General features: G+C 39.2%; 2 protein-coding genes across 3 annotated transcripts in view; both read left to right on the forward strand.

The window, feature by feature from the left end:
• The window catches only part of LOC131950279 (polycystin-1), a 74336-nt gene extending 67055 nt beyond the window's left edge, over positions 1-7281 (forward strand). Inside the window, exons 30-34 of the mRNA XM_059312360.1 lie at positions 2194-2328; positions 3110-3415; positions 4178-4351; positions 5438-5589; positions 6038-7281. Of these exons, the coding sequence (XP_059168343.1) occupies positions 2194-2328; positions 3110-3415; positions 4178-4351; positions 5438-5584 (762 nt within the window). The 3' untranslated portion in view covers positions 5585-5589; positions 6038-7281. The remainder of the gene's footprint in view (positions 1-2193; positions 2329-3109; positions 3416-4177; positions 4352-5437; positions 5590-6037) is intronic.
• A 5224-nt stretch (positions 7282-12505) lies between these two features.
• Positions 12506-25751, forward strand: part of LOC131950274 (trichohyalin) — a 39034-nt gene continuing 25788 nt past the window's right edge. Inside the window, exons 1-6 of one of the 2 annotated variants that reach the window (XM_059312354.1) lie at positions 12506-12724; positions 15014-15163; positions 15582-15777; positions 18581-18689; positions 19927-20024; positions 20178-20257. In XM_059312354.1, the coding sequence (XP_059168337.1) occupies positions 15015-15163; positions 15582-15777; positions 18581-18689; positions 19927-20024; positions 20178-20257 (632 nt within the window). In that variant the 5' untranslated portion in view covers positions 12506-12724; position 15014. The remainder of the gene's footprint in view (positions 12725-15013; positions 15164-15581; positions 15778-18580; positions 18690-19926; positions 20025-20177; positions 20258-25751) is intronic. The other variant, XM_059312353.1, reaches the window with a different exon arrangement.

The raw sequence follows: 25751 nt of genomic DNA on the forward strand, positions 1-25751 counted from the left end.
CCATGCATGTTTGTATGTTAGTCTAAAGGTAAGTGTCCATGCATGTTTGTATGTTAGTCTAAAGGTAAGATTACACGCATGTTTGTATGTTAGTCTACAGGTAAGGTTCCATGCATGTTTGTATGTTAGTCTAAAGGTAAGATTACATGCATGTTTGTATGTTAGTCTACAGGTAAGGTTCCATGCATGTTTGTATGTTAGTCTAAAGGTAAGATTACATGCATGTTTGTATGTTAGTCTACAGGTAAGGTTCCATGCATGTTTGTATGTTAGACTAAAGGTAAGGTTCCATGCATGTTTGTATGTTAGTCTAAAGGTAAGGTTCCATGCATGTTTGTATGTTAGTCTACAGGTAAGGTTCCATGCATGTTTGTATGTTAGTCTACAGGTAAGGTTCCATGCATGTTTGTATGTTAGTCTAAAGGTAAGGTTCCATGCATGTTTGTATGTTAGTCTAAAGGTAAGATTACATGCATGTTTGTATGTTAGTCTACAGGTAAGGTTCCATGCATGTTTGTATGTTAGTCTAAAGGTAAGATTACATGCATGTTTGTATGTTAGTCTAAAGGTAAGATTACATGCATGTTTGTATGTTAGTCTACAGGTAAGGTTCCATGCATGTTTGTATGTTAGTCTAAAGGTAAGGTTACATGCATGTTTGTATGTTAGTCTAAAGGTAAGATTACATGCATGTTTGTATGTTAGTCTAAAGGTAAGGTTCCATGCATGTTTGTATGTTAGTCTACAGGTAAGGTTCCATGCATGTTTGTATGTTAGTCTAAAGGTAAGTGTCCATGCATGTTTGTATGTTAGTCTAAAGGTAAGATTACATGCATGTTTGTATGTTAGTCTACAGGTAAGGTTCCATGCATGTTTGTATGTTAGTCTAAAGGTAAGATTACATGCATGTTTGTATGTTAGTCTACAGGTAAGGTTCCATGCATGTTTGTATGTTAGTCTAAAGGTAAGATTACATGCATGTTTGTATGTTAGTCTACAGGTAAGGTTCCATGCATGTTTGTATGTTAGACTAAAGGTAAGGTTACATGCATGTTTGTATGTTAGTCTAAAGGTAAGATTACATGCATGTTTGTATGTTAGTCTAAAGGTAAGGTTCCATGCATGTTTGTATGTTAGTCTACAGGTAAGGTTCCATGCATGTTTGTATGTTAGTCTAAAGGTAAGGTTCCATGCATGTTTGTATGTTAGTCTAAAGGTAAGGTTACATGCATGTTTGTATGTTAGTCTACAGGTAAGGTTCCATGCATGTTTGTATGTTAATCTAAAGGTAAGGTTACATGCATGTTTGTATGTTAGTCTAAAGTTAAGGTTACATGCATGTTTGTATGTTAGTCTAAAGGTAAGGTTCCATGCATGTTTGTATGTTAGTCTAAAGGTAAGGTTACATGCATGTTTGTATGTTAGTCTAAAGGTAAGGTTACATGCATGTTTGTATGTTAGTCTAAAGGTAAGGTTCCATGCATGTTTGTATGTTAGTCTAAAGGTAAGATTACATGCATGTTTGTATGTTAGTCTAAAGGTACAGTGTTTCTTCCAGACTTTTTTCTCCGGGGGGGCACTTGAAATCTTCGGGGGGGCGGTAAACTTTCTTCGGGGGGGCGGACACTGTTAAAGTATATATTTTCTATATAAATTATATAAATTTCATTTCGTTCGGGGGGGCGGTAAAAATTTTTCGGGGGGGCTTTGCCCCCCCCCCCCCCCCCCCCCCCGAAGAGATGCCTGGAAGAAACTCTGTAAAGGTAAGGTTCCATGCATGTTTGTATGTTAGTCTAAAGGTAAGGTTACATGCATGTTTGTATGTTAGTCTAAAGGTAAGATTACATGCATGTTTGTATGTTAGTCTACAGGTAAGGTTCCATGCATGTTTGTATGTTAATCTAAAGGTAAGGTTCCATGCATGTTTGTATATTAGTCTAAAAGTAAGGTTACACACATGATAGTATCAAATATATAAAAATGATATTAGTAAATAATTTAAAAATTTACCGTTGATTAAATATATCATCACCTTTTTTAGTGAATGATCAACTTTTTGAACATTTGATTTAGTGAATAATCAACTTTTTGAACATTTGATTTAGTGAATAATCAACTTTTTGAACATTTGATTTAGTGAATAATCAACTTTTTGAACATTTGATTTAGTGAATGATCAACTTTCTGATTTAGATCCTGCGCCAGAGCCGCTACTGCAAGCCACTCTATAAATTGTACATGACATTTTGTGCAGCCAGGGCGCCAGTGCTGGGGACTTTGCTCATCTTTTCTCTCTTAACTCTGACCTATGGCCAGCTGGGATATCTGGTGAGTTGTGGCACAGCACAGTAACTCTGACCTATGGCCAGCTGGGATATCTGGTGAGTTGTGACACAGCACAGTAACTCTGACCTATGGCCAGCTGGGATATCTGGTGAGTTGTGGCACAGCACAGTCCCTGAGGAAACCTGAAGCAACTGGAGAGGACAAAAATCTCCCCCACATGCAGTGCCGGCGCCAGGCACCCCCCCCCCCTCACCCCCCCCCCCCCCCCCCCCCCCCCCCCAATTTTTCAATTTTTTTCATGCCCCGTGTTATCAGAGGTGTAGCGACCCTTCCCGCCGATTTGCACTCCCCCCCCCCCTCAAACTTTCAATTTGCTTTTCCAACCCATTTTGGCGCCTCCCTATGGACAGCGCCCTAGGCGACCGCCTAGTTCGCCTTATAGGTAGCGCCGGCCCTGCCCACACGGTGGGGTGTGAAGGGTCATGGTGAAGCTGTGGGAGAATGTGTGGGAGAATGTGTGGGAGAATGTGTGGGAAAATGTGTGGGAGAATGTGTGGGAGAATGTGTGGGAGAATGTGTGGAAGAATGTGTGGGAGAATGTGTGGAAGAATGTGTGGGAGAAGGATGTCCCGGGTGTGTCCAGTTCTCTTTTCCATTCTAAAATTGAATTTGTTGAACTGAAGCTTAGGATGAAGGTTTGGCTGTTGTATTGTGTACAATAGTCCAGACAGCAAGTCTGATAGAGAAAGTTGAAGCATCTTGTTAGTTAAGGGTTAAGTCTTGCTCTACTCTACCAAAGAAATTTGACCTCTGAACTCCGCAGATCTACGGACCATTTACCTTCGTGTGCCGCAGCTTTCCCAGTACCTTGACCTTCCTGCTGGCACTGGGTCGCACTGACCTACGACCCCTGCTGGGGCAGCATGAGGTGTTGACCCACCTGTACCTCATGTCCTACGCTGTGTGTGTGTACGGCCTGACCAGTGCTCTGATGTTGGCTGCCCTGAGCTGGAGCTACCGCTGGTCCCACTCTCAGATGTATCACAGCCTGGAGCTCAAAGACTTTGAGCTGATGGAGCTCATGCTCAGCTACTTGAAGACAATCATAGGCATCCACAAGGCTAAACCTGTAAGACTGGGGGATAATTGGGGGGGGGGGTAAGGTCAGACTAGACCAAATAGAGGGGGGGGGATAACATCAGACTAGACCAAATAGAGAGGGGGGGGGGGATAACATCAGACTAGACCAAATAGAGGGGGGAATAAGGTCAGACTAGACCAAATAGAGGGGGGATAAGGTCAAACTAGACCAAATAGAGGGGGGATAAGGTCAGACTAGACCAAATAGAGGGGGGATAAGGTCAGACTAGACCAAATAGAGGGGGGATAAGGTCAGACTAGACCAAATAGAGGGGGGATAAGGTCAGACTAGACCAAATAGAGGGGGGAATAAGGTCAGACTAGACCAAATGTGGGGGGGGGATAACATCAGACTAGACCAAATAGAGGGGGGATAAGGTCAGACTAGACCAAATAGAGGGGGGAATAAGGTCAGACTAGACCAAATGTGGGGGGGGGGATAACATCAGACTAGACCAAATGGGGGGGGGGGGGAATAAGGTCAGACTAGACCAAATAGAGGGGGGGGGGATAAGGTCAGACTAGAACAAATGGGGGGGGGGGGGGGAATTGAATACAAAGCTTAATAAAAAAATAATTTCTTGGATTGTTGTCAATCAAGTAACTTAGATTATTAGTCATACATATAACTTAGATATTCAGTTTTCAAATCATTTTAAAAAAGACATGGTCAAAATAATTTTTTATTCAATACAAGCTCTCATTTTAAAGTGCATTGAATTTAATTTTTTATAATGTAATAATTTTCAAGGCTTTCCGCCAAGTGAAATTTGTTGGCCAACCTTCTTTACCAAGTCGCCCTACCAGTTCTTGCACCACCCCCAGACCTGCCAGCCCCAGTCCTAACCGCAGCCCACAAGACAACCAGAGGATTGTATCCACTCTACAGAGCTCATGGGATCAAGTGTTACAAACATTGGACAAGGTGGGGACAAACAGGGGACAAGGTGGGGACAAATGGTGGACAAGGTGGGACAAACAGTGGACAAGATGGGGACAAATGGTGGACAAGGTGGGGACAAATGGTGGACAAGATGGGGACAAATGGTGGACAAGGTGGGACAAACAGTGGACAAGATGGGGACAAATGGTGGACAAGGTGGGACAAACAGTGGACAAGATGGGGACAAATGGTGGACAAGGTGGGGACAAATGGTGGACAAGATGGGGACAAATGGTGGACAAGGTGGGACAAACAGTGGACAAGATGGGTACAAATGGTGGACAAGGTGGGACAAACAGTGGACAAGATGGGGACAAATGGTGGACAAGGTGGGGACAAATGGTGGACAAGGTGGGGACAAATGGTGGACAAGGTGGGACAAACAGTGGACAAGGTGGGGACAAATGGTGGACAAGGTGGGACAAACAGTGGACAAGGTGGGGACAAATGGTGGACAAGGTGGGACAAACAGTGGACAAGGTGGGGACAAATGGTGGACAAGGTGGGACAAATGGTGGACAAGGTGGGCAAACAGTGGACAATGTGGGGACAAATGGTGGACAAGGTGGGACAAACAGTGGATAAGGTGGGGGACAAACAGTGGACAAGGTGGGGACAAATGGTGGACAAGGTGGGGACAAATGGTGGACAAGGTGGGGACAAATGGTGGACAAGGTGGGACAAACAGTGGACAAGATGGGGACAAATGGTGGACAAGGTGGGGACAAATGGTGGACAAGGTGGGACAAACAGTGGACAAGGTGGGGACAAATGGTGGACAAGTTGGGGACAAATGGTGGACAAGGTGGGGACAAATGGTGGACAAGGTGGGGACAAATGGTGGACAAGGTGGGACAAACAGTGGACAAGGTGGGACAAACGGTGGACAAGGTGGGGACAAATGGTGGACAAGGTGGGGACAAATGGTGGACAAGGTGGGACAAACAGTGGACAAGGTGGGGACAAATGGTGGACAAGGTGGGGACAAATGGTGGACAAGGTGGGGACAAAGTAAGTTGTTTCCCCTTGCACATGAAGGTCCCAGAACTCTAGAATCCCATGTTTCAGCTGGAGAAGATGCACGAAGCTGAGGCTGCCAGTCTGGAACACCTGGAGGGCGCCGTCAGCCTCTGGTTGAGTAGGAGACACAAAGATTTTTTTTCCAAAACACATTCTCACAATGCATGGATCCAAACCAAGAAAACTCTAAGTTGATTCAGGTAGAAAGAGATCTCTTTATTCAGTTTGACGGAAGTATTTTCTTGTTGCAGCCCTTTGTCTGACCTTCTCTTTCCACCTGTGATCTCACCTTTCTGTGTTCAAGTGTTTAAGTCAAGATGTAGTCAAGAGAAATATTTGTAATTAATTTATTAATTAATTAATTTTAAAAAAAGAGAGATTTAAGTGTCAATCAATCTATAACACATTTTTAACAACAAGCTTTATAAATGCACTATTATTTATGAAACAATAAATAAAAGTTAGATTGCTCAAAGCAAAAGGTAGTTAATCGCAAAATATGTATTTATACTACCCGCTTTTGGCAATATTTGCGTACCAGATAATTTATGTATATAATATTAAATCTGAGAATTTATAGCAGTTTCATGTTTGATATGATAATTGATTGAATAAAAATTGCATCCTTACTTTGATATTTTTGTTTAGGTCTACATCTGGACATCTTTACATTTACAACTGTGACAGTTTGTAAAAACTTTTGAGTTACAACGTGGCACCACATCTAAAGCAGCCATTTCACTTCCAGAAACTTTGATCTTCAGTGACAGCACAAAAACATTTATTTCTTTTTAAATTTAATTATATGTTAATTTAGTCATCAAAAATAAATGTAAGAATAAAGGGGAGAAAACTGGTGATGGCTGTGTCAGCCTGTATACAAGGCAGGCTTTGGTCACATGGTGGACACCAACCACTGGCATGGGGCAAATAACTGTCTTTTAGAGAATGCTGATAGGTTTTAAAGTCAATAATTTTTGTCATATGTGTTGTCGTTACTAAAAAGTAAAAAATAAAACAAATACAAAAAACGTCATAATAATAAGCTTTTCAGTGTACTGAAAATAAGAGAATTTAATAAACTTGCTTTCACTTTATCATTTTCAGTGCATTTAAAATCTTAATAAATAATATTATATATGCTCGTAATAAAATAAAATTATATATGCTCGTAATAAAATAAAATTATATATGCTTGTAATTAAATGAAATTATGTATGCTTGTAATTAAATGAAATTATGTATGCTTGTAATTAAATGAAATTATGTATGCTTGTTATTAAATAAAATTATATATGCTTGTAATTAAATTATATATGCTTGTAATTAAATAAAATTATATATGCTTGTAATTAAATGAAATTATATATGCTTGTAATTAAATGAAATTATATATGCTCGTAATTAAATGAAATTATGTATGCTTGTAATTAAATTAAATTATGTATGCTTGTAATTAATAAAATTATATATGCTTGTAGTTAAGTTTATCGATTAAAAAAATTTATAAAATTTTGAAATTATGGTGAACTTGATATTATATTCAATTCTTGAAGTAATTAGATTGTATGATATGCTTTGTAGTTGTTAGATTATATATACCATAGTCTACAGATTGTCCATTTAATTTATTTAGTTTCAATCCACATTAATAATTTATTGGGCTCTATACCAACCATTTAAACGCACAAAAATTGGGCTCTATACCAATCATGAATCTTTTTAAATCTTTTATGAATAATTTAATTTTTTACATTTCTACTAGAATTAATGTTAAAAAAAAATGTCTATAGTTCATTGTTTTATTTAAATTAATTATCAGTATTTAACAACCTTTTTGTATAATTACCAAAAATAATTTTTATTTTGTCAAATAAAAGTTTGAACGAAGATCCAGGTGTTCTTTTCTTGTAACAAAATATTAATCTTTGGTATCAGTAGCAAGCATTGATGTGACATTATGCAATCCCTATATAACTCCAGCTGAAAAAAAAAGATTAATATACAACAATTATCATATCCGTGGACCCTTGTGTAGCCTTGGTACAAAACCACAACTCTCCATTGTAATCAATTCTGGGTGGTTCATCCACGACATTCAGGCTGCTTCTGCTTCACTGACAGCTGATCTCTTCCAACCCTCCCCAAATGAAAAAAAAAAAATTATATGTATGTATGTATGTGTAAATATACAAATGTGTATATTAATTTTTTTCTGGATGTATTTTAATTTTTTTTGAAGCTACGCACTTTTGGGCTAAACTTCTTCCTTTTTTTTTTACTTTCTCATGTATACCAAGTATAGAGAAAGTCTTGTAATCGTGCAAAAAAAAATCGAGATTTTTACAAATCTCAACGTTTTACACCTCACTGATACAGAAAAACATAATTTTGCAATCTTGTCCTTATGTCTGTGTGTCTGCGTGTAAACACGATAACTTGAGTACCGTTACAGCTAGGTTGATGAAATTTCATATATAAATATTTTATCAAAATCGTAGATCCGTATCAACTTTTGAGCGATTTCTGATAACCGGAAGTGGTACTTTTTTTACTTTGAATTTTTCAAAAGCCTGTAATATAATAGATTGACGATAGAAGCATGTGGTTGTATATAACGTTTATTGGGTCTAACTACATGATGGTACCACAGAGAGAGGGAGGACGGAAGGAAGTACAATGCACAAGGGACATCACTCAAGATAACAATATAAATATAATACTAATACAGAAGAGTGAGTTCCCTTGACCTCACAATTATCTCAATCTATTACATCCCTTTACCCTTAGAACACAATAACACATCTCTCAATAGAACAATTGATGGTATCCTAAAATCACCAATTATATTGTAACATGAACACTATGGTAGATTACATCCTTACAAACAATGCACAATATGTTACAACATAATTAAAATACAAAACAATAATGTCAAAGTCCTCTTGACCTTTAAAATCATAGGTCTAACTTATTTGGGACTTTGATTGTCCTGCTTGACCTTCTCAGTGGCTTTTGATTTGGTGACTCAAGATTCTGACCATCTGGATTCTCTATCTCAGGAGGTCTAGGATTTAAATCATTAACTCCAGAATTTACATTTTCTGACTCCAGACAACTTGGTTCACTCATATCAACAGAACTTGGTTGTGGAACAAACTGAGTTGGTGTGAACTGATCAGATTTGGTGGGATTGACAGATTCACACTTATTATCTGCACAAGTTATTTTTAACTTTATAAGGCACAGGTCCTGTACATTGAACAATTTGACCTGGTATCCATTTTTCCTTTCTCCCATAATTTCTTAGATACACATTCTTATTAACACCAAATTCTCTTTCAATGCATGAGTTGTCATGATTTAATGGAACTATTTTTGAATTGGCATCTGAAAGTATTAAATGGCAAAAAATCTTTTTTTTTCTTTTGATGTTACCCTTTTAGTTTCTGTAAGTGCTAATGATGTTAGCAAAGTTGTTTGATGATCACATTCCTTCTTACTAATGTATTCTCTTTAAAACATTTGAAATTGCCATATCACCATAATCATTTATTAAGTTACAAGTACTTTGTTTAGGCAACTCTGACTGATAATGGACTGCATCTTCTCCATCTTTTATATTATCTTCACAAAGGGTTTTAATTTCTTATTTTATATGGCCTTAAGTCATCATTCACAGACTCTTCAGGCCAACCATTCATACAGTGCTCATATACTTTTATTAAGCACTCATCTTTTTGTGTTTCTCTTTTAATATCATTCACATTTATATTGGAGTTATCCATGATAGTGAAGAGAACAAATACATCTTCTGGTACATAGCTCAGGCTCTGGTTTTTTTTTAAAGGTAATCTACTAAGACTATCTGCACTATTCTCAGATCCAGGTTTGTATTTCAATTCATAATTGTATGCAGTTAGTGTGATAGCCCATCTTTGAATTCTTGGTGAGGCATGCTCAGGTAGGGTTTTGTTTTCTCCAAATAAACCTAGCAATGGTTTATGATCTGTAAAGATGGTGAACTTCCTACCAAACAGAAACTTATGAAATTTCTTAACACCAAAAATGATGCCTAAGCCTTCCCTATGTGAGCGGGTGAATGGATTTTTTTGTATTTTATTTGTTGCGAATCTGGGAGTGCATGGTGGTCCAATGGGGAACGGCACGGAGTCCCCTTCCGTCCGAAGCGGTCATTATAAATTGACCGCTCGGAGTGATTTTCTTCCTTTTTTTGACCCGCGGCGAGATGTAGGTCGGGTCAGGTTTCCGCGTGGCGCACCGCACGCGTGGAGGTATTTGTTTTTTTATACTTTATCTTTACGTGATTTGTATGAATGCGACTGTCGATGTTTCTCGTTTTCTTTCATTTTCGTCTAAAACGAGATAGTGAGCATCGGCATGTCTGGTATGCACGTGGTGTGTTATTTTGTTATTTTGAATTAAAATGTATTTTTGGTGTTTTCTAAACCCGTGGCGTGTGTTTCGGACCACGTGGTTTAGGCCAGTGTGTTTAGGAGTGTTTCCTAAACTGGTGTGAATGCGTGTGTGCATTTACTTGATTGTTTTATGATATGTTGTTATTGACTAGGATTGGCTTAGTCAATAGTCAGTTGGTTAGACAGTAATTAGATTAGTATATTTTAGTTGCCTCGAGTTTTAGGTTGTTTAAAATTAATGTGTGTGCTGTTTCGTGCAACGTCATGTTGAGTATCGCTTGCTTTGTGTCTGCCTTCATTGGGGCCTTAGCGGAGTGTGTTAACTGTAATGTTATCAATATAGATGTTGTTTATGTAGACCAATGGCTTCGGGCTGCTCCTTGTGTAGGAAAGATTGGTTCTACAATGAATTTGTTTACACGTTATTTTTAAGTTGCTAGTTCTTCTTTAGACAGTGGTTAGTTTTGCTTTTGAGAATTGCTTTTAGAATTGTATAGTAGGGATTAGTTTTACTCGAGGCTTTAGCTAGATAGTAGTAGTAGGTAGCATTTTGAACTTGTGTATATATTTATGTATATATCTGCCATTACCATGCATTTTTCTTAAGTTTTCCTTTTCTTTTTCTCTTCCCCCCCCCTTCCAGTGAGGTTGCTTGTGCAACTTGGCTGGGTGTTTGGTTATATATGAATTGTTGTGTTTGATGTAAAAAGTTTGTTTCGTTTGGTTCTGTTTTGTGTCAGTTTATATCTATTCTTTTTTTATAACTTTTGGTTCCATACAATAAATTTTATTAACTGTAAAAGTTTTTGTTTTATTTTAGTAGCTTATTATTTAGACTAAGGTTAGGGTTTAACCACTGTGGGTTCTACCACGGTTGCACTGACCGGACAGTAGTTAAGTAGATAAGCCTAGGGAAGGGTAAGACTAGATTTTAAGGTATCCCCCCCTAGCAGGGCTTACACCTATCTAACTGAGAATAATTTTTCTCAGCCTGGTTCAAAGATCTACTGGCAAAAGCAATGGGTCTGTCACCCTTCTCATCCATGTGGGACAAGACTGCTCCTACACCATCTGGTGAAGCATCACATGTTAATATAAGTCTTTTCCCTGGGTCATAGTGAGTTAGTAAGGTGTCAGAAGACAAAGCCTCTTTTGCTGTATTAAAAGCAGTATCTTGTTGTTTACACCAGTGCCAAGTTGCATTTTTCTGTAGCAGCTTGTACAGTGGTGATAGTTTACCAGAAGGTCAAGCAGGACAATCAAAGTCCCAAATAAGTTAGACCTATGATTTTAAAGGTCAAAAGGACTTTGACATCATTGTTTTGTATTTTAATTATGTTGTAACATATTGTGCATTGTTTGTAAGGATGTAATCTACCATAGTGTTCATGTTACAATATAATTGGTGATTTTAGGATACTGTTAATTGTTCTATTGAGAGATGTGTTGTGTTTACTAAGGGTAAAGGGATGTAATATAGTGAGACTTGTGAAGTCAAGGGAACTCACTCTTCTTGTATTAGTATTATATTTATACTGTTATCTTGAGTGATGTCCCTTACATGTATATAAATAATTGTCTCTCGTCACTTCCGCTCTCTCTCTTCCATCATGGCTGAAATAAAGAATTGTTAACAACCAACGCGGCTTCTCGTCAGTGTTTCCAATCTACCTCAGTGAGGTTTGTGTGTGTGCGGGGGGGGGGGAGAGAGATAACCAACTCAGAGTGAACATAGCGTCAGTTTTTAGATGACTGGTCTAAACATACATATATATTACACAAATACATATTATATATATATATATATATATATATATATATATATATATATGACCTTGTCAAAATGTCCCCACCACTACGCAGTTTGCTCATAAGTAAATTTAAATAGAGGTGCCACATCAGTTGTATTTGTGTCTGCATTGTAATTTTTTTTTAAATTAATCACACTATTCAAACTGTATATATAAAGTAATTATGTGTGAAGTTTTATGTATAACATTTTCTAATTCAATTATTCGTAAGCAAATACATTATGCAGTTGCCTTAAACTAAACACTCCTCTTGCCAAGTGGTACTATCCGTAGAGGTTTTTTAAACATTGCAATGCATAGTAATGGTTATTTTTAGAATGGCAAACTGATGCAGCTGTTAATACGTGTTGTAAACGTAGACACTACTAGACTAGTACAATAATGCTAAATTGCTGCATGAAAAGAAATCTTGTGATTTACATAGTTGTGCCGACCAAAAATATTTTTTAACAAATATCATTGTTTAAAACTTTGAGTTTAAAAAGTTTCCAAAAAGGCGCCACTTTGCTGAAAATGGCCAGAGGGGGAGTGGCCGCTCCCCCTGCTCCCCCTGCGTACGCTACTGATAAGAATATTCGAGAAAGTTTAGCTTTTTTTCTGTTTGCATTTTTTCTTTTTTGTGCTTTTTTCCGTTGCGCATTTTTCCGTTGCGCTTTTTTCTGTTTGTGCTTTTTTCTGTTTGCACTTTTTTCTGTTTGCGCTTTTTTCTGTGTGCGGTTTTTCTGTTTGCGCTTTTTCTGTTTGCGCTTTTTTTCCGTTTCGCTTCTTTCCGGTCACCTCTGTTTAAATTCTACAGAATACTTGTTCTTTCAAGGGGCGCTACTAGTACAGTTTCCGTAATTAAATTCCCAGTGCTATACCTTGTTCCCAAGACAACAATTATACAAGATGGTGGCAGGAAGTATTGAAATATGTTTTTATAACAAATTATAGCTATTTATTAGTATTTATTACTGTCGACTAGATTAAAATGAATGTGAAGTAATTATAAAATGTATGTGTTGAAACTTTGAAAATTCGTCAGTCACCAAACCGATTATTAAGCAGTTTACAAAGGTAAAATTCTGAACATAGCTGTGTTACAGGTAAAAGACATCCATTTATATTTTATATTTATTATTTATTAATTTAATCAAATTAACCCATTAGGCACTAATTTTGAGGCTTTTAGTTCGTTTTAAACTAAATTACTTAATTTAATATTTGTCACTCACTGCCATTGGTCTAGTGCAGGGGTCGGTAACCTGCGGCTCGCGAGCCGCATGCGGCTCTTTTGATATCAAGATGCGGCTCTCCAGCTCCTTGCACAAATACTAATAATCTTAATCAAAAAATAAAATATTTGAAATAAAAAAATGTTAGAGGCTCTTTAAAACCAGGGAAATTTTGAAAATTGTAACTTTTGGCTCTTCCGCTTCAAAAGGTTGCCGACCCCTGGTCTAGTGGTAGAGAGCTGGACTGCTAACCCGATATAGTCTCGAGTTTGAATCCGGGTTCAAGTCAGTAGACCGTCCCCGAGTCCACCCAACTCTGATGGGTACCTAACACACGTTAGGGAAAGTAAAGGCCTCTGGCAGAAGCGTAGGGAGGGGCGGAAGGGACATATGTCCCCGGGCGCTGACCTTAGGGGGGGCGCCAAATTGAAAGTTTGAGGGGGGGTGCAAATCGAAAGTTTGAGGGGGGGGGGTGCAAATGAAAAGTTCGAGGGGGGGGTGCAAATAGAAAGTTTTGTCCCCGGGCGCTGGGAGGGGTCACTACGCCTCTGGCGGCTGGGCATAGTGCTGACCACACTATCTCTTCATATGCCGAGGTCACAGAAACAAGTGAACTCTACTTCACTTGCCCTATAGACCGTCAGGTTTGAAAAGGGAACTTTACTCACTGCCATGGTACGACACACCTTTCCATTACAACCATGTTATATCATAGATTTTCTTGTTAAATTTTTAATTAGAATTTTCTGTCACTTATCATATATCATTAAACCATATCACTTACTGGTTAATTTGAGACCAAATTTAATGGCCTAGCTTAATGAGGGGCAGAGAAAACAAATAAAAACAAAATGACCTAATTACTTCTTAAAATGCGAAACTCTTTTTCCCCATCAAAAAAGGTCACCCTCACAGACACCATACCCACATTCAAATATTATAAATGTAATATTTTTTTACAAATATAAGAAATTCAACTCACATTAAATATTGCTATTTAAGTAATTATTTTTTTTATTCCCACTGTATTGATTATTATTTTAATGCTCATAATTAAAATAATCTTGCAGTTGAAGAAGATTTTAAATGTAAAAATTTAAAAAAAATATGTTAAAAAAACTTTCCATGTGCATTGCTTAAAGAAAATTTAAAATGTAGGTCCTAATATTTTTTTAAAATTATTGAATAAAATGTGCATATGCATGGTTTTAAAAAATTATTGAATAAAATGTGCATATGCATGGTTTTAAAAAATTATTGAATAAAATGTGCATATGCATGGTTTTAAAAAATTATTGAATAAAATGTGCATATGCATGGTTTTAAAAAACATTACTTTGTTGTCACATTTCTCTCTAAACCAGCCAATCTTGCTTTACAATTTTGTTTAAAAAAAATTTCCTGTCTTTTGCTATATTTCTATGCCATGTGTTGTTTTTTTTTGGATATTCCTCTTTGTGTTTATCCTCGTTGATCCTATGATATGCCTTTGTCTGATTTTCTAGTTTCCATTTTGCTTGACATGGGGCCTAACACCTAACTGCTAACACCTCCATCTCTGAATTTCTCACTCCAGCAGATTTGTGCTTTCCTTGTGTTAGGTACTTTTTATGTTCCAGCCACTTATTGTTCAATGACACATTGTCAGTTTAAACAGATTTTACACAAGAGTTCAAAATTCATGTTGCTTGGTCTCATAAGCTGTTTGCTTAGAGCCAATCATGTTTTTAAATGTTACAGAAGCTCCTCTCCAGAGCCCCCTACATTCTTTGACTTGGTCCAAATTGAATTAGGAACTTGTTTAACTTTAGAATAATTTCTAAACAAGGAACATAGAAAATGATTTAATATAGCAGTATTGTAAGTTCCTATAAAAAAATGGAATTGAATTAGGAACTTGTTTAACTTTAGTTTAATTTCTAAACGTAGAACAAAGAAAATGATTTAATAGAGCAGTATTGTAAGTTCCTATAAAAAAATGGAATTTTTACAATAAAAATACTATATAATAATTGTAATACTCAAACAGTAGTCATTTAAATCTTCAAATTTCTAATGACAATGTTTGTGTTAGTCTTGTGGATTAGTAAAAGGGAATCCTGCTGATGTAACAAGATATTGTGGCTTTATATTGAACCCCATATTAAAATTCTATTTCAGAATGGTGTTGACAGACCTACCATTTGACAGGTGCAAGCTGCTGCATAATCGTTACCAGCTCCTTAAGAGACCTCTGAGTGCTCCAGGTCTCACACCGGAGGAGCAGACAGATGCTGCTGAGGAGAGCAAAGATTACGCAGCTTTTCTTAAGTAGGTCAATTTTCAGCTCTTTGTGTGTGAGTACTTGTGCATGCGTGTATGCTTGTCAGTTGTGCTGGTGAGTACTTTTACATACACACATTGATGTATGAAAACAGTTAAACAGTTGTCCATTTGAAAGCCAGCATTTCAGAGAAGTCTGAAAACAATGAAACATTTGTCTATTTGAAAGCCAGCATTTTAGAGAAGTCTGAAAACAATGAAACATTTGTCTATTTGAAAGCCAGCATTTTAGAGAAGTTTACCCTGAGCCATGTTTTCCATCCACTCAAGGCCATCTGATTGTACATGTATTGTTGTTATGTCAAGGTCATCTGATTGTACATGTATTGTTGCTATGTCAAGGTCATCTGATTGTACATGTATTGTTGCTATGTAAGACATGAACTTTGCCTATATTTGTCCATAGAGCCCAAGAAAGAAATGTTGGCCCAGGAGGTTTTCTAGACTCCACCAGGTACAGCTACACCTACACCTTGAAGAAAGACAAGCAGCCCTCCCGTCCAAGGACTAGAAGTGACACCACTATCAACAATGTGCTTTTGTTTTCTGAGCGAGTCAAACAAGATGAGAGAGAGTATGAAAAAAATATTAAAGTTATTGAGGTTGGTAGACCTATGGATAGCTAATTGGCATGTATTCACCTTCTAAAAGCAAATATGCTCCTGTTGTACAATAAAAGCTTAAATTATGAAAGATAATGGATAGCCTAGAACATATCTGATGGTCAAAATGTTCACAACAATGTCTTTAGCCAGTGTTACACATGTGATGTGTTTGGGCCATCTAGTGCACATCATGATTGATCAAATCTTAGTATAAGTTTTGATATGCCCACAAGTTTGATATGCCCACAAGTTTGATATGCCCACAAGTTTGATATGCCCACAAGTTTGGTATGCCCACAAGTTTGATATGCCCACAAGTTTGGTATGCCCACAAGTTTTCATATGCCCACAAGTTTCATATGCCCACAAGTTTGATATGCCCACAAAAGATCTCACCTCACCAAACAAAAGATCTCACCTCACCAAACAAAAGATCTCACCTCACCAAACAAAAGATCTCACCTCACCAAACAAAAGATCTCACCTCACCAAACAAAAGATCTCACTCACCAAAAAGATCTCACCTCACCAAACAAAAGATCTCACCTCACCAAACAAAAGATCTCACCAAACAAAAGATCTCACCTCACCAAACAAAAGATCTCACCTCACCAAACAAAAGATCTCACCTCACCAAACAAAAGATCTCACCAAACAAAAGATCTCACCTCACCAAACAAAAGATCTCACCTCACCAAACAAAAGATCTCACCTCACCAAACAAAAGATCTCACCTCACCAAACAAAAGATCTCACCTCACCAAACAAAAGATCTCACCTCACCAAACAAAAGATCTCACCTCACCAAAAAGATCTCACCTCACCAAACAAAAGATCTCACCTCACCAAACAAAAGATCTCACCTCACCAAAAAGATCTCACCTCACCAAACAAAAGATCTCACCTCACCAAACAAAAGATCTCACCTCACCAAACAAAAGATCTCACCTCACCAAACAAAAGATCTCACCTCACCAAACAAAAGAGCTCACCTTCTCCAAAAAGATCTCACCTCACCAAACAAAAGATCTCACCTCTCCAAACAAAAGATCTCACCTCACCAAACAAAAGATCTCATCTCACCAAACAAAAGATCTCACCTCACCAAACAAAAGATCTCACCTCACCAAACAAAATATCTCACCTCACCAAACAAAAGATCTCACCTCACCAAACAAAAGATCTCACCTCACCAAACAAAAGATCTCACCTCACCAAACAAAATATCTCACCTCACCAAACAAAAGATCTCACCTCACCAAACAAAAGATCTCACCTAACCAAACAAAAGATCTCACCTCACCAAACAAAAGATTTCACCTCACCAAACAAAAGATCTCACCAAACAAAAGATTTCACCTCACCAAACAAAAGATCTCACCTCACCAAACAAAAGATCTCACCTCACCAAACAAAAGATCTCACCTCACCAAAAAGATCTCACCTCACCAAACAAAAGATTTCACCTCACCAAACAAAAGATCTCACCAAACAAAAGATTTCACCTCACCAAACAAAAGATCTCACCTCACCAAACAAAAGATCTCACCTCACCAAACAAAAGATCTCACCTCACCAAACAAAAGATCTCACCTCACCAAACAAAAGATCTCACCTCACCAAACAAAAGATCTCACCTCACCAAACAAAAGATCTCACCTCACCAAACAAAAGATCTCACCTCACCAAACAAAAGATCTCACCTCACCAAACAAAAGATCTCACCTCACCAAACAAAAGATCTCACCTCACCAAACAAAAGATCTCACCTCACCAAACAAAAGATCTCACCTCACCAAACAAAAGATCTCACCAAACAAAAGATCTCACCTCACCAAACAAAAGATCTCACCTCACCAAACAAAAGATCTCACCTCACCAAACAAAAGATCTCACCTCACCAAACAAAAGATCTCACCTCACCAAACAAAAGATCTCACCTCACCAAACAAAAGATCCCACCTCACCAAACAAAAGATCTCACCTCACCAAACAAAAGATCTCACCTCACCAAACAAAAGATCTCACCTCACCAAACAAAATATCTCACCTCACCAAACAAAAGATCTCACCTCACCAAACAAAAGATCTCACCTCACCAAACAAAAGATCTCACCTCACCAAACAAAATATCTCACCTCACCAAACAAAAGATCTCACCTCACCAAACAAAAGATCTCACCTCACCAAACAAAAGATCTCACCAAACAAAAGATCTCACCAAACAGAAGATCTCACCTCACCAAACAAAAGATCTCACCTCACCAAACAAAAGATCTCACCTCACCAAACAAAAGATCTCACCTCACCAAACAAAAGATCTCACCTCACCAAACAAAAGATCTCACCAAACAAAAGATCTCACCTCACCAAACAAAAGATCTCACCTCACCAAACAAAAGATCTCACCAAACAAAAGATCTCACCTCACCAAACAAAAGATCTCACCTCACCAAACAAAAGATCTCACCTCACCAAACAAAAGATCTCACCTCACCAAACAAAAGATCTCACCAAACAAAAGATCTCACCTCACCAAACAAAAGATCTCACCTCACCAAACAAAAGATCTCACCAAACAAAAGATCTCACCTCACCAAACAAAAGATCTCACCTCACCAAACAAAAGATCTCACCTCACCAAACAAAAGATCTCACCTCACCAAACAAAAGATCTCACCTCACCAAACAAAAGATCTCACCTCACCAAACAAAAGATCTCACCTCACCAAACAAAAGATCTCACCTCACCAAACAAAAGATCTCACCTCACCAAACAAAATATTTTTGTCTTGCTAAGGATCATATGTGGCTACACAAGCAAGAGGAGAGGGAGTTGAAGCGGATAGAGGGAGACATCCTTAAACAACAGAGAGCAGTCAGACACACACTCAGAGATTATGAAAATGGTAGGCAAAAGTTTTTTAAAGTCAATAATTGTTCAAATAATCCATTTACACCACTACACTACTCCACCAACACACCACTCCACCATCACAACACCATCACAAACTCCGCCATCACACTATTCCACCATCACACAATTCCACCACCACACCACTCCACCATCACAACACTCCACCATCAAACCACTCCACCATCTCACTATTCCACCATCACACTATTCCACCATCACACTATTCCACCATCACACTATTCCACCATCACACTATTCCACCATCACACCATTCCACCACCACATCACTCCACCATCACACCACACCACTCCACCACCACACCACTCCACCTTCATACCACTCCATCATCACACCACTCCACATCACTCCACCATCACACCACACCTCTCCACCACCACACCACTCCACCTTCACACCACTCCACCACCACACCACTCCACCACCACACCACTCCACCATCAAACCACTCCACCATCAAACCACTCCACCTTCACACCAATCCACCATCACACCACTCCACACTACCATCACACCATTCCACCATCACATGACTCCACCTTCACACCAATCCACCATCACAACACTCCACACTACCATCACACCACTCCACCATCACACCACTCCACCACTTCACCATCACAACACTCCACCACTCCAAATCAATCCACCATCACACCACAACACCATCAAACCACTCCACCATCACACCACTCCACCATCACACCACTCCACCATCACACCACTCCACCATCACACCACTCCACCATCACACCATTCCACCATCACATGACTCCACCTTCACACCAATCCACCATCACACCACTCCACACTACCATCACACCACTCCACCATCACATGACTCCACCTTCACACCAATCCACCATCACACCACAACACCATCAAACCACTCCACCATCACATGACTCCACCATCACACCACTCCACCATCACACCATTCCACCATCAAACCACTCCACATTACCATCACACCACTCCACCTTCACACCAATCCACCATCACACTATTCCACCATCACACTATTCCACCATCACACTATTCCACCATCACACCACTCCACCATCAAACCACTCCACATTACCATCACACCACTCCACCTTCACACCACTCCACCATCACATGACTCCACCACTCCACCACTCCACCATTCCACCATCACAACACTCCACCATTCTACCATCACACTAGTCCACCATCTGTAAACTTTCAGCTGTAAATAAAAAGAAACTGCTAGAGGAGAAACAACTGAACCAGTCCCTCCAGCGCTTTACTCAGATGTCCAGAGACCATCTTCACAAACAGGAAGAGGTAAACAAAAATGTTGGTCAATATTTGGTCAAGTCAAGTTGTTTACATTTCAAATTTTTATTGAGGCAAAGATTTTTCTTTTTTTTTTTGGAATCAAAATTTGTCGCATTTACTTTTAATGATGCTGGCATCATTCTATGATGTGTTTTACAGGAGATAAGACATTGTATGATTGCTAATGTAGCAAATTCTCAAGCCCAAAAAGGCTCAGAGAGAAGGGGATATTTAAAACTGTAAGTCTCTCTTAACCCAGCACTTTCAATATTTGACTAGTGAGTCCCACCTTAACCCAACAATGTTTGACTAGTGAGTCCCACCTTAACCCAACACATACAATGTTTGACTAGTGAGTCCCACCTTAACCCAACACATACAATGTTTGGCTAGTGAGTCCCACTTAACCCAACAATGTTTGACTAGTGAGTCCCACTTAACCCAACAATATTTGACTAGTGAGTCCCACCTTAACCCAACAATGTTTGGCTAGTGAGTCCCACTTAACCCAACAATGTTTGACTAGTGAGTCCCACTTAACCCAACAATATTTGACTAGTGAGTCACACCTTAACCCAACAATATTTGACTAGTGAGTCCCACCTTAACCCAACAATATTTGACTAGTGAGTCCCACCTTAACCCAACAATATTTGACTAGTGAGTCCCACCTTAACCCAACACATACAATGTTTGACTAGTGAGTCACACCTTAACCCAACAATATTTGACTAGTGAGTCCCACTTAACCCAACAATATTTGACTAGTGAGTCCCACCTTAACCCAACACATACAATGTTTGACTAGTGAGTCCCACTTAACCCAACAATGTTTGACTAGTGAGTCCCACTTAACCCAACAATATTTGACTAGTGAGTCCCACCTTAACCCAACAATATTTGACTAGTGAGTCCCACTTAACCCAACAATATTTGACTAGTGAGTCCCACCTTAACCCAACACATACAATGTTTGACTAGTGAGTCCCACTTAACCCAACAATATTTGACTAGTGAGTCCCACCTTAACCCAACAATGTTTGACTAGTGAGTCCCACTTAACCCAACAATATTTGACTAGTGAGTCCCACCTTAACCCAACAATATTTGACTAGTGAGTCCCACCTTAACCCAACAATGTTTGACTAGTGAGTCCCACCTTAACCCAACAATATTTGACTAGTGAGTCCCACCTTAACCCAACAATGTTTGACTAGTGAGTCCCACCTTAACCCAACAATGTTTGACTAGTGAGTCACACCTTAACCCAACACATACAATGTTTGACTAGTGAGTCACACCTTAACCCAACAATATTTGACTAGTGAGTCCCACTTAACCCAACAATATTTGACTAGTGAGTCCCACCTTAACCCAACACATACAATGTTTGACTAGTGAGTCCCACCTTAACCCAACAATGTTTGACTAGTGAGTCACACCTTAACCCAACAATATTTGACTAGTGAGTCCCACTTAACCCAACAATATTTGACTAGTGAGTCCCACCTTAACCCAACACATACAATGTTTGACTAGTGAGTCCCACCTTAACCCAACAATATTTGACTAGTGAGTCCCACCTTAACCCAACACATACAATGTTTGACTAGTGAGTCCCACCTTAACCCAACAATGTTTGACTAGTGAGTCCCACCTTAACCCAACAATGTTTGACTAGTGAGTCCCACCTTAACCCAACAATGTTTGACTAGTGAGTCACACCTTAACCCAACAATGTTTGACTAGTGAGTCACACCTTAACCCAACACATACAATGTTTTACTAGTGAGTCCCACCTTAACCCAACACATACAATGTTTGACTAGTGAGTCCCACCTTAACCCAACAATGTTTGACTAGTGAGTCCCACCTTAACCCAACACATACAATGTTTGACTAGTGAGTCCCACCTTAACCCAACACATACAATGTTTGACTAGTGAGTCACACCTTAACCCAACAATATTTGACTAGTGAGTCCCACCTTAACCCAACACATACAATGTTTGACTAGTGAGTCCCACCTTAACCCAACAATGTTTGACTAGTGAGTCCCACCTTAACCCAACAATGTTTGACTAGTGAGTCCCACCTTAACCCAACAATGTTTGACTAGTGAGTCACACCTTAACCCAACAATGTTTGACTAGTGAGTCCCACCTTAACCCAACAATGTTTGACTAGTGAGTCCCACCTTAACCCAACAATGTTTGACTAGTGAGTCACACCTTAACCCAACAATGTTTGACTAGTGAGTCCCACCTTAACCCAACAATGTTTGACTAGTGAGTCCCACCTTAACCCAACACATACAATGTTTGACTAGTGAGTCCCACTTAACCCAACAATGTTTGACTAGTGAGTCCCACCTTAACCCAACACATACAATGTTTGACTAGTGAGTCCCACTTAACCCAACAATGTTTGACTAGTGAGTCCCACCTTAACCCAACACATACAATATTTGACTAGTGAGTCACACCTTAACCCAACAATGTTTGACTAGTGAGTCCCACCTTAACCCAACAATGTTTGACTAGTGAGTCCCACCTTAACCCAACACATACAATGTTTGACTAGTGAGTCCCACTTAACCCAACACATACAATGTTTGACTAGTGAGTCCCACCTTAACCCAACAATGTTTGACTAGTGAGTCCCACCTTAACCCAACAATGTTTGACTAGTGAGTCCCACCTTAACCCAACACATACAATATTTGACTAGTGAGTCCCACTTAACCCAACACATACAATATTTGACTAGTGAGTCCCACCTTAACCCAACACATACAATATTTGACTAGTGAGTCCCACCTTAACCCAACACATACAATATTTGACTAGTGAGTCCCACCTTAACCCAACACATACAATGTTTGACTAGTGAGTCCCACCTTAACCCAACAATATTTGACTAGTGTGTCCCACCTTAACCCAACAATATTTGACTAGTGAGTCCCACCTTAACCCAACAATGTTTGACTAGTGAGTCCCACCTTAACCCAACACATACAATGTTTGACTAGTGAGTCCCACCTTAACCCAACAATATTTGACTAGTGAGTCCCACCTTAACCCAACAATGTTTGACTAGTGAGTCCCACCTTAACCCAACACATACAATATTTGACTAGTGAGTCCCACCTTAACCCAACACATACAATGTTTGACTAGTGAGTCCCACCTTAACCCAACACATACAATGTTTGACTAGTGAGTCCCACCTTAACCCAACACATACAATATTTGACTAGTGAGTCCCACCTTAACCCAACACATACAATATTTGACTAGTGAGTCCCACCTTAACCCAACAATGTTTGACTAGTGAGTCCCACCTTAACCCAACAATATTTGACTAGTGAGTCACACCTTAACCCAACAATGTTTGACTAGTGAGTCCCACCTTAACCCAACAATATTTGACTAGTGAGTCCCACCTTAACCCAACACATACAATGTTTGACTAGTGAGTCCCACCTTAACCCAACAATATTTGACTAGTGAGTCCCACCTTAACCCAACACATACAATGTTTGACTAGTGAGTCCCACCTTAACCCAACAATGTTTGACTAGTGAGTCCCACCTTAACCCAACAATGTTTGGCTAGTGAGTCCCACCTTAACTCAACAATGTTTGACTAGTGAGTCCCACCTTAACCCAACAATATTTGACTAGTGAGTCCCACCTTAACCCAACAATATTTGACTAGTGAGTCCCACCTTAACCCAACAATATTTGACTAGTGAGTCCCACCTTAACCCAACAATGTTTGACTAGTGAGTCCCACCTTAACCCAACAATATTTGACTAGTGAGTCACACCTTAACCCAACAATGTTTGGCTAGTGAGTCCCACTTAACCCAACAATATTTGACTAGTGAGTCCCACCTTAACCCAACACATACAATGTTTTACTAGTGAGTCCCACCTTAACCCAACAATGTTTGACTAGTGAGTCCCACCTTAACCCAACACATACAATGTTTGACTAGTGAGTCCCACCTTAACCCAACACATACAATGTTTTACTAGTGAGTCCCACCTTAACCCAACACATACAATGTTTGACTAGTGAGTCCCACCTTAACCCAACACATACAATGTTTGACTAGTGAGTCCCACCTTAACCCAACAATGTTTGACTAGTGAGTCCCACCTTAACCCAACACATACAATGTTTGACTAGTGAGTCCCACCTTAACCCAACACATACAATGTTTTACTAGTGAGTCCCACCTTAACCCAACAATATTTGACTAGTGAGTCCCACCTTAACCCAACACATACAATGTTTGACTAGTGAGTCCCACCTTAACCCAACACATACAATGTTTGACTAGTGAGTCCCACCTTAACCCAACACATACAATGTTTGACTAGTGAGTCCCACTTAACCCAACAATATTTGACTAGTGAGTCCCACCTTAACCCAACAATGTTTGACTAGTGAGTCCCACCTTAACCCAACACATACAATGTTTGACTAGTGAGTCACACCTTAACCCAACAATGTTTGACTAGTGAGTCCCACCTTAACCCAACAATATTTGACTAGTGAGTCCCACCTTAACCCAACACATACAATGTTTGACTAGTGAGTCACACCTTAACCCAACAATGTTTGACTAGTGAGTCCCACCTTAACCCAACAATATTTGACTAGTGAGTCCCACCTTAACCCAACAATATTTGACTAGTGAGTCCCACCTTAACCCAACACATACAATGTTTGACTAGTGAGTCACACCTTAACCCAACAATGTTTGACTAGTGAGTCCCACCTTAACCCAACAATGTTTGGCTAGTGAGTCCCACCTTAACCCAACACATACAATATTTGACTAGTGTGTCCCACCTTAACCCAACACATACAATGTTTGACTAGTGAGTCCCACCTTAACCCAACACTTTCAATATTTGACTAGTGTGTCCCACCTTAACCCAACACATACAATGTTTGACTAGTGAGTCCCACCTTAACCCAACACATACAATATTTGACTAGTGTGTCCCACCTTAACCCAACACATACAATGTTTGACTAGTGAGTCCCACCTTAACCCAACACTTTCAATATTTGACTAGTGTGTCCCACCTTAACCCAACACATACAATGTTTGACTAGTGAGTCCCACCTTAACCCAACACTTTCAATATTTGACTAGTGTGTCCCACCTTAACCCAACACATACAATGTTTGACTAGTGAGTCCCACCTTAACCCAACACTTTCAATATTTGACTAGTGAGTCCCACCTTAACCCAACAATGTTTGACTAGTGAGTCCCACCTTAACCCAACACTTTCAATATTTGACTAGTGTGTCCCACCTTAACCCAACACATACAATATTTGACTAGTGAGTCCCACTTAACCCAACAATATTTGACTAGTGAGTCCCACCTTAACCCAACACATACAATGTTTGACTAGTGAGTCACACCTTAACCCAACAATGTTTGACTAGTGAGTCCCACCTTAACCCAACAATGTTTGACTAGTGAGTCCCACCTTAACCCAACAATATTTGACTAGTGAGTCCCACCTTAACCCAACACATACAATGTTTGACTAGTGAGTCACACCTTAACCCAACAATGTTTGACTAGTGTGTCCCACCTTAACCCAACAATGTTTGACTAGTGAGTCCCACCTTAACCCAACAATGTTTGACTAGTGAGTCACACCTTAACCCAACAATGTTTGACTAGTGAGTCCCACCTT

The sequence above is a fragment of the Physella acuta genome, unplaced genomic scaffold (genome assembly GCF_028476545.2).
Source record: "Physella acuta isolate Inbredline_101_S28 unplaced genomic scaffold, ASM2847654v3 ptg000750l, whole genome shotgun sequence".
In the NCBI taxonomy this organism is placed as follows: Eukaryota; Metazoa; Mollusca; class Gastropoda; family Physidae; genus Physella; species Physella acuta.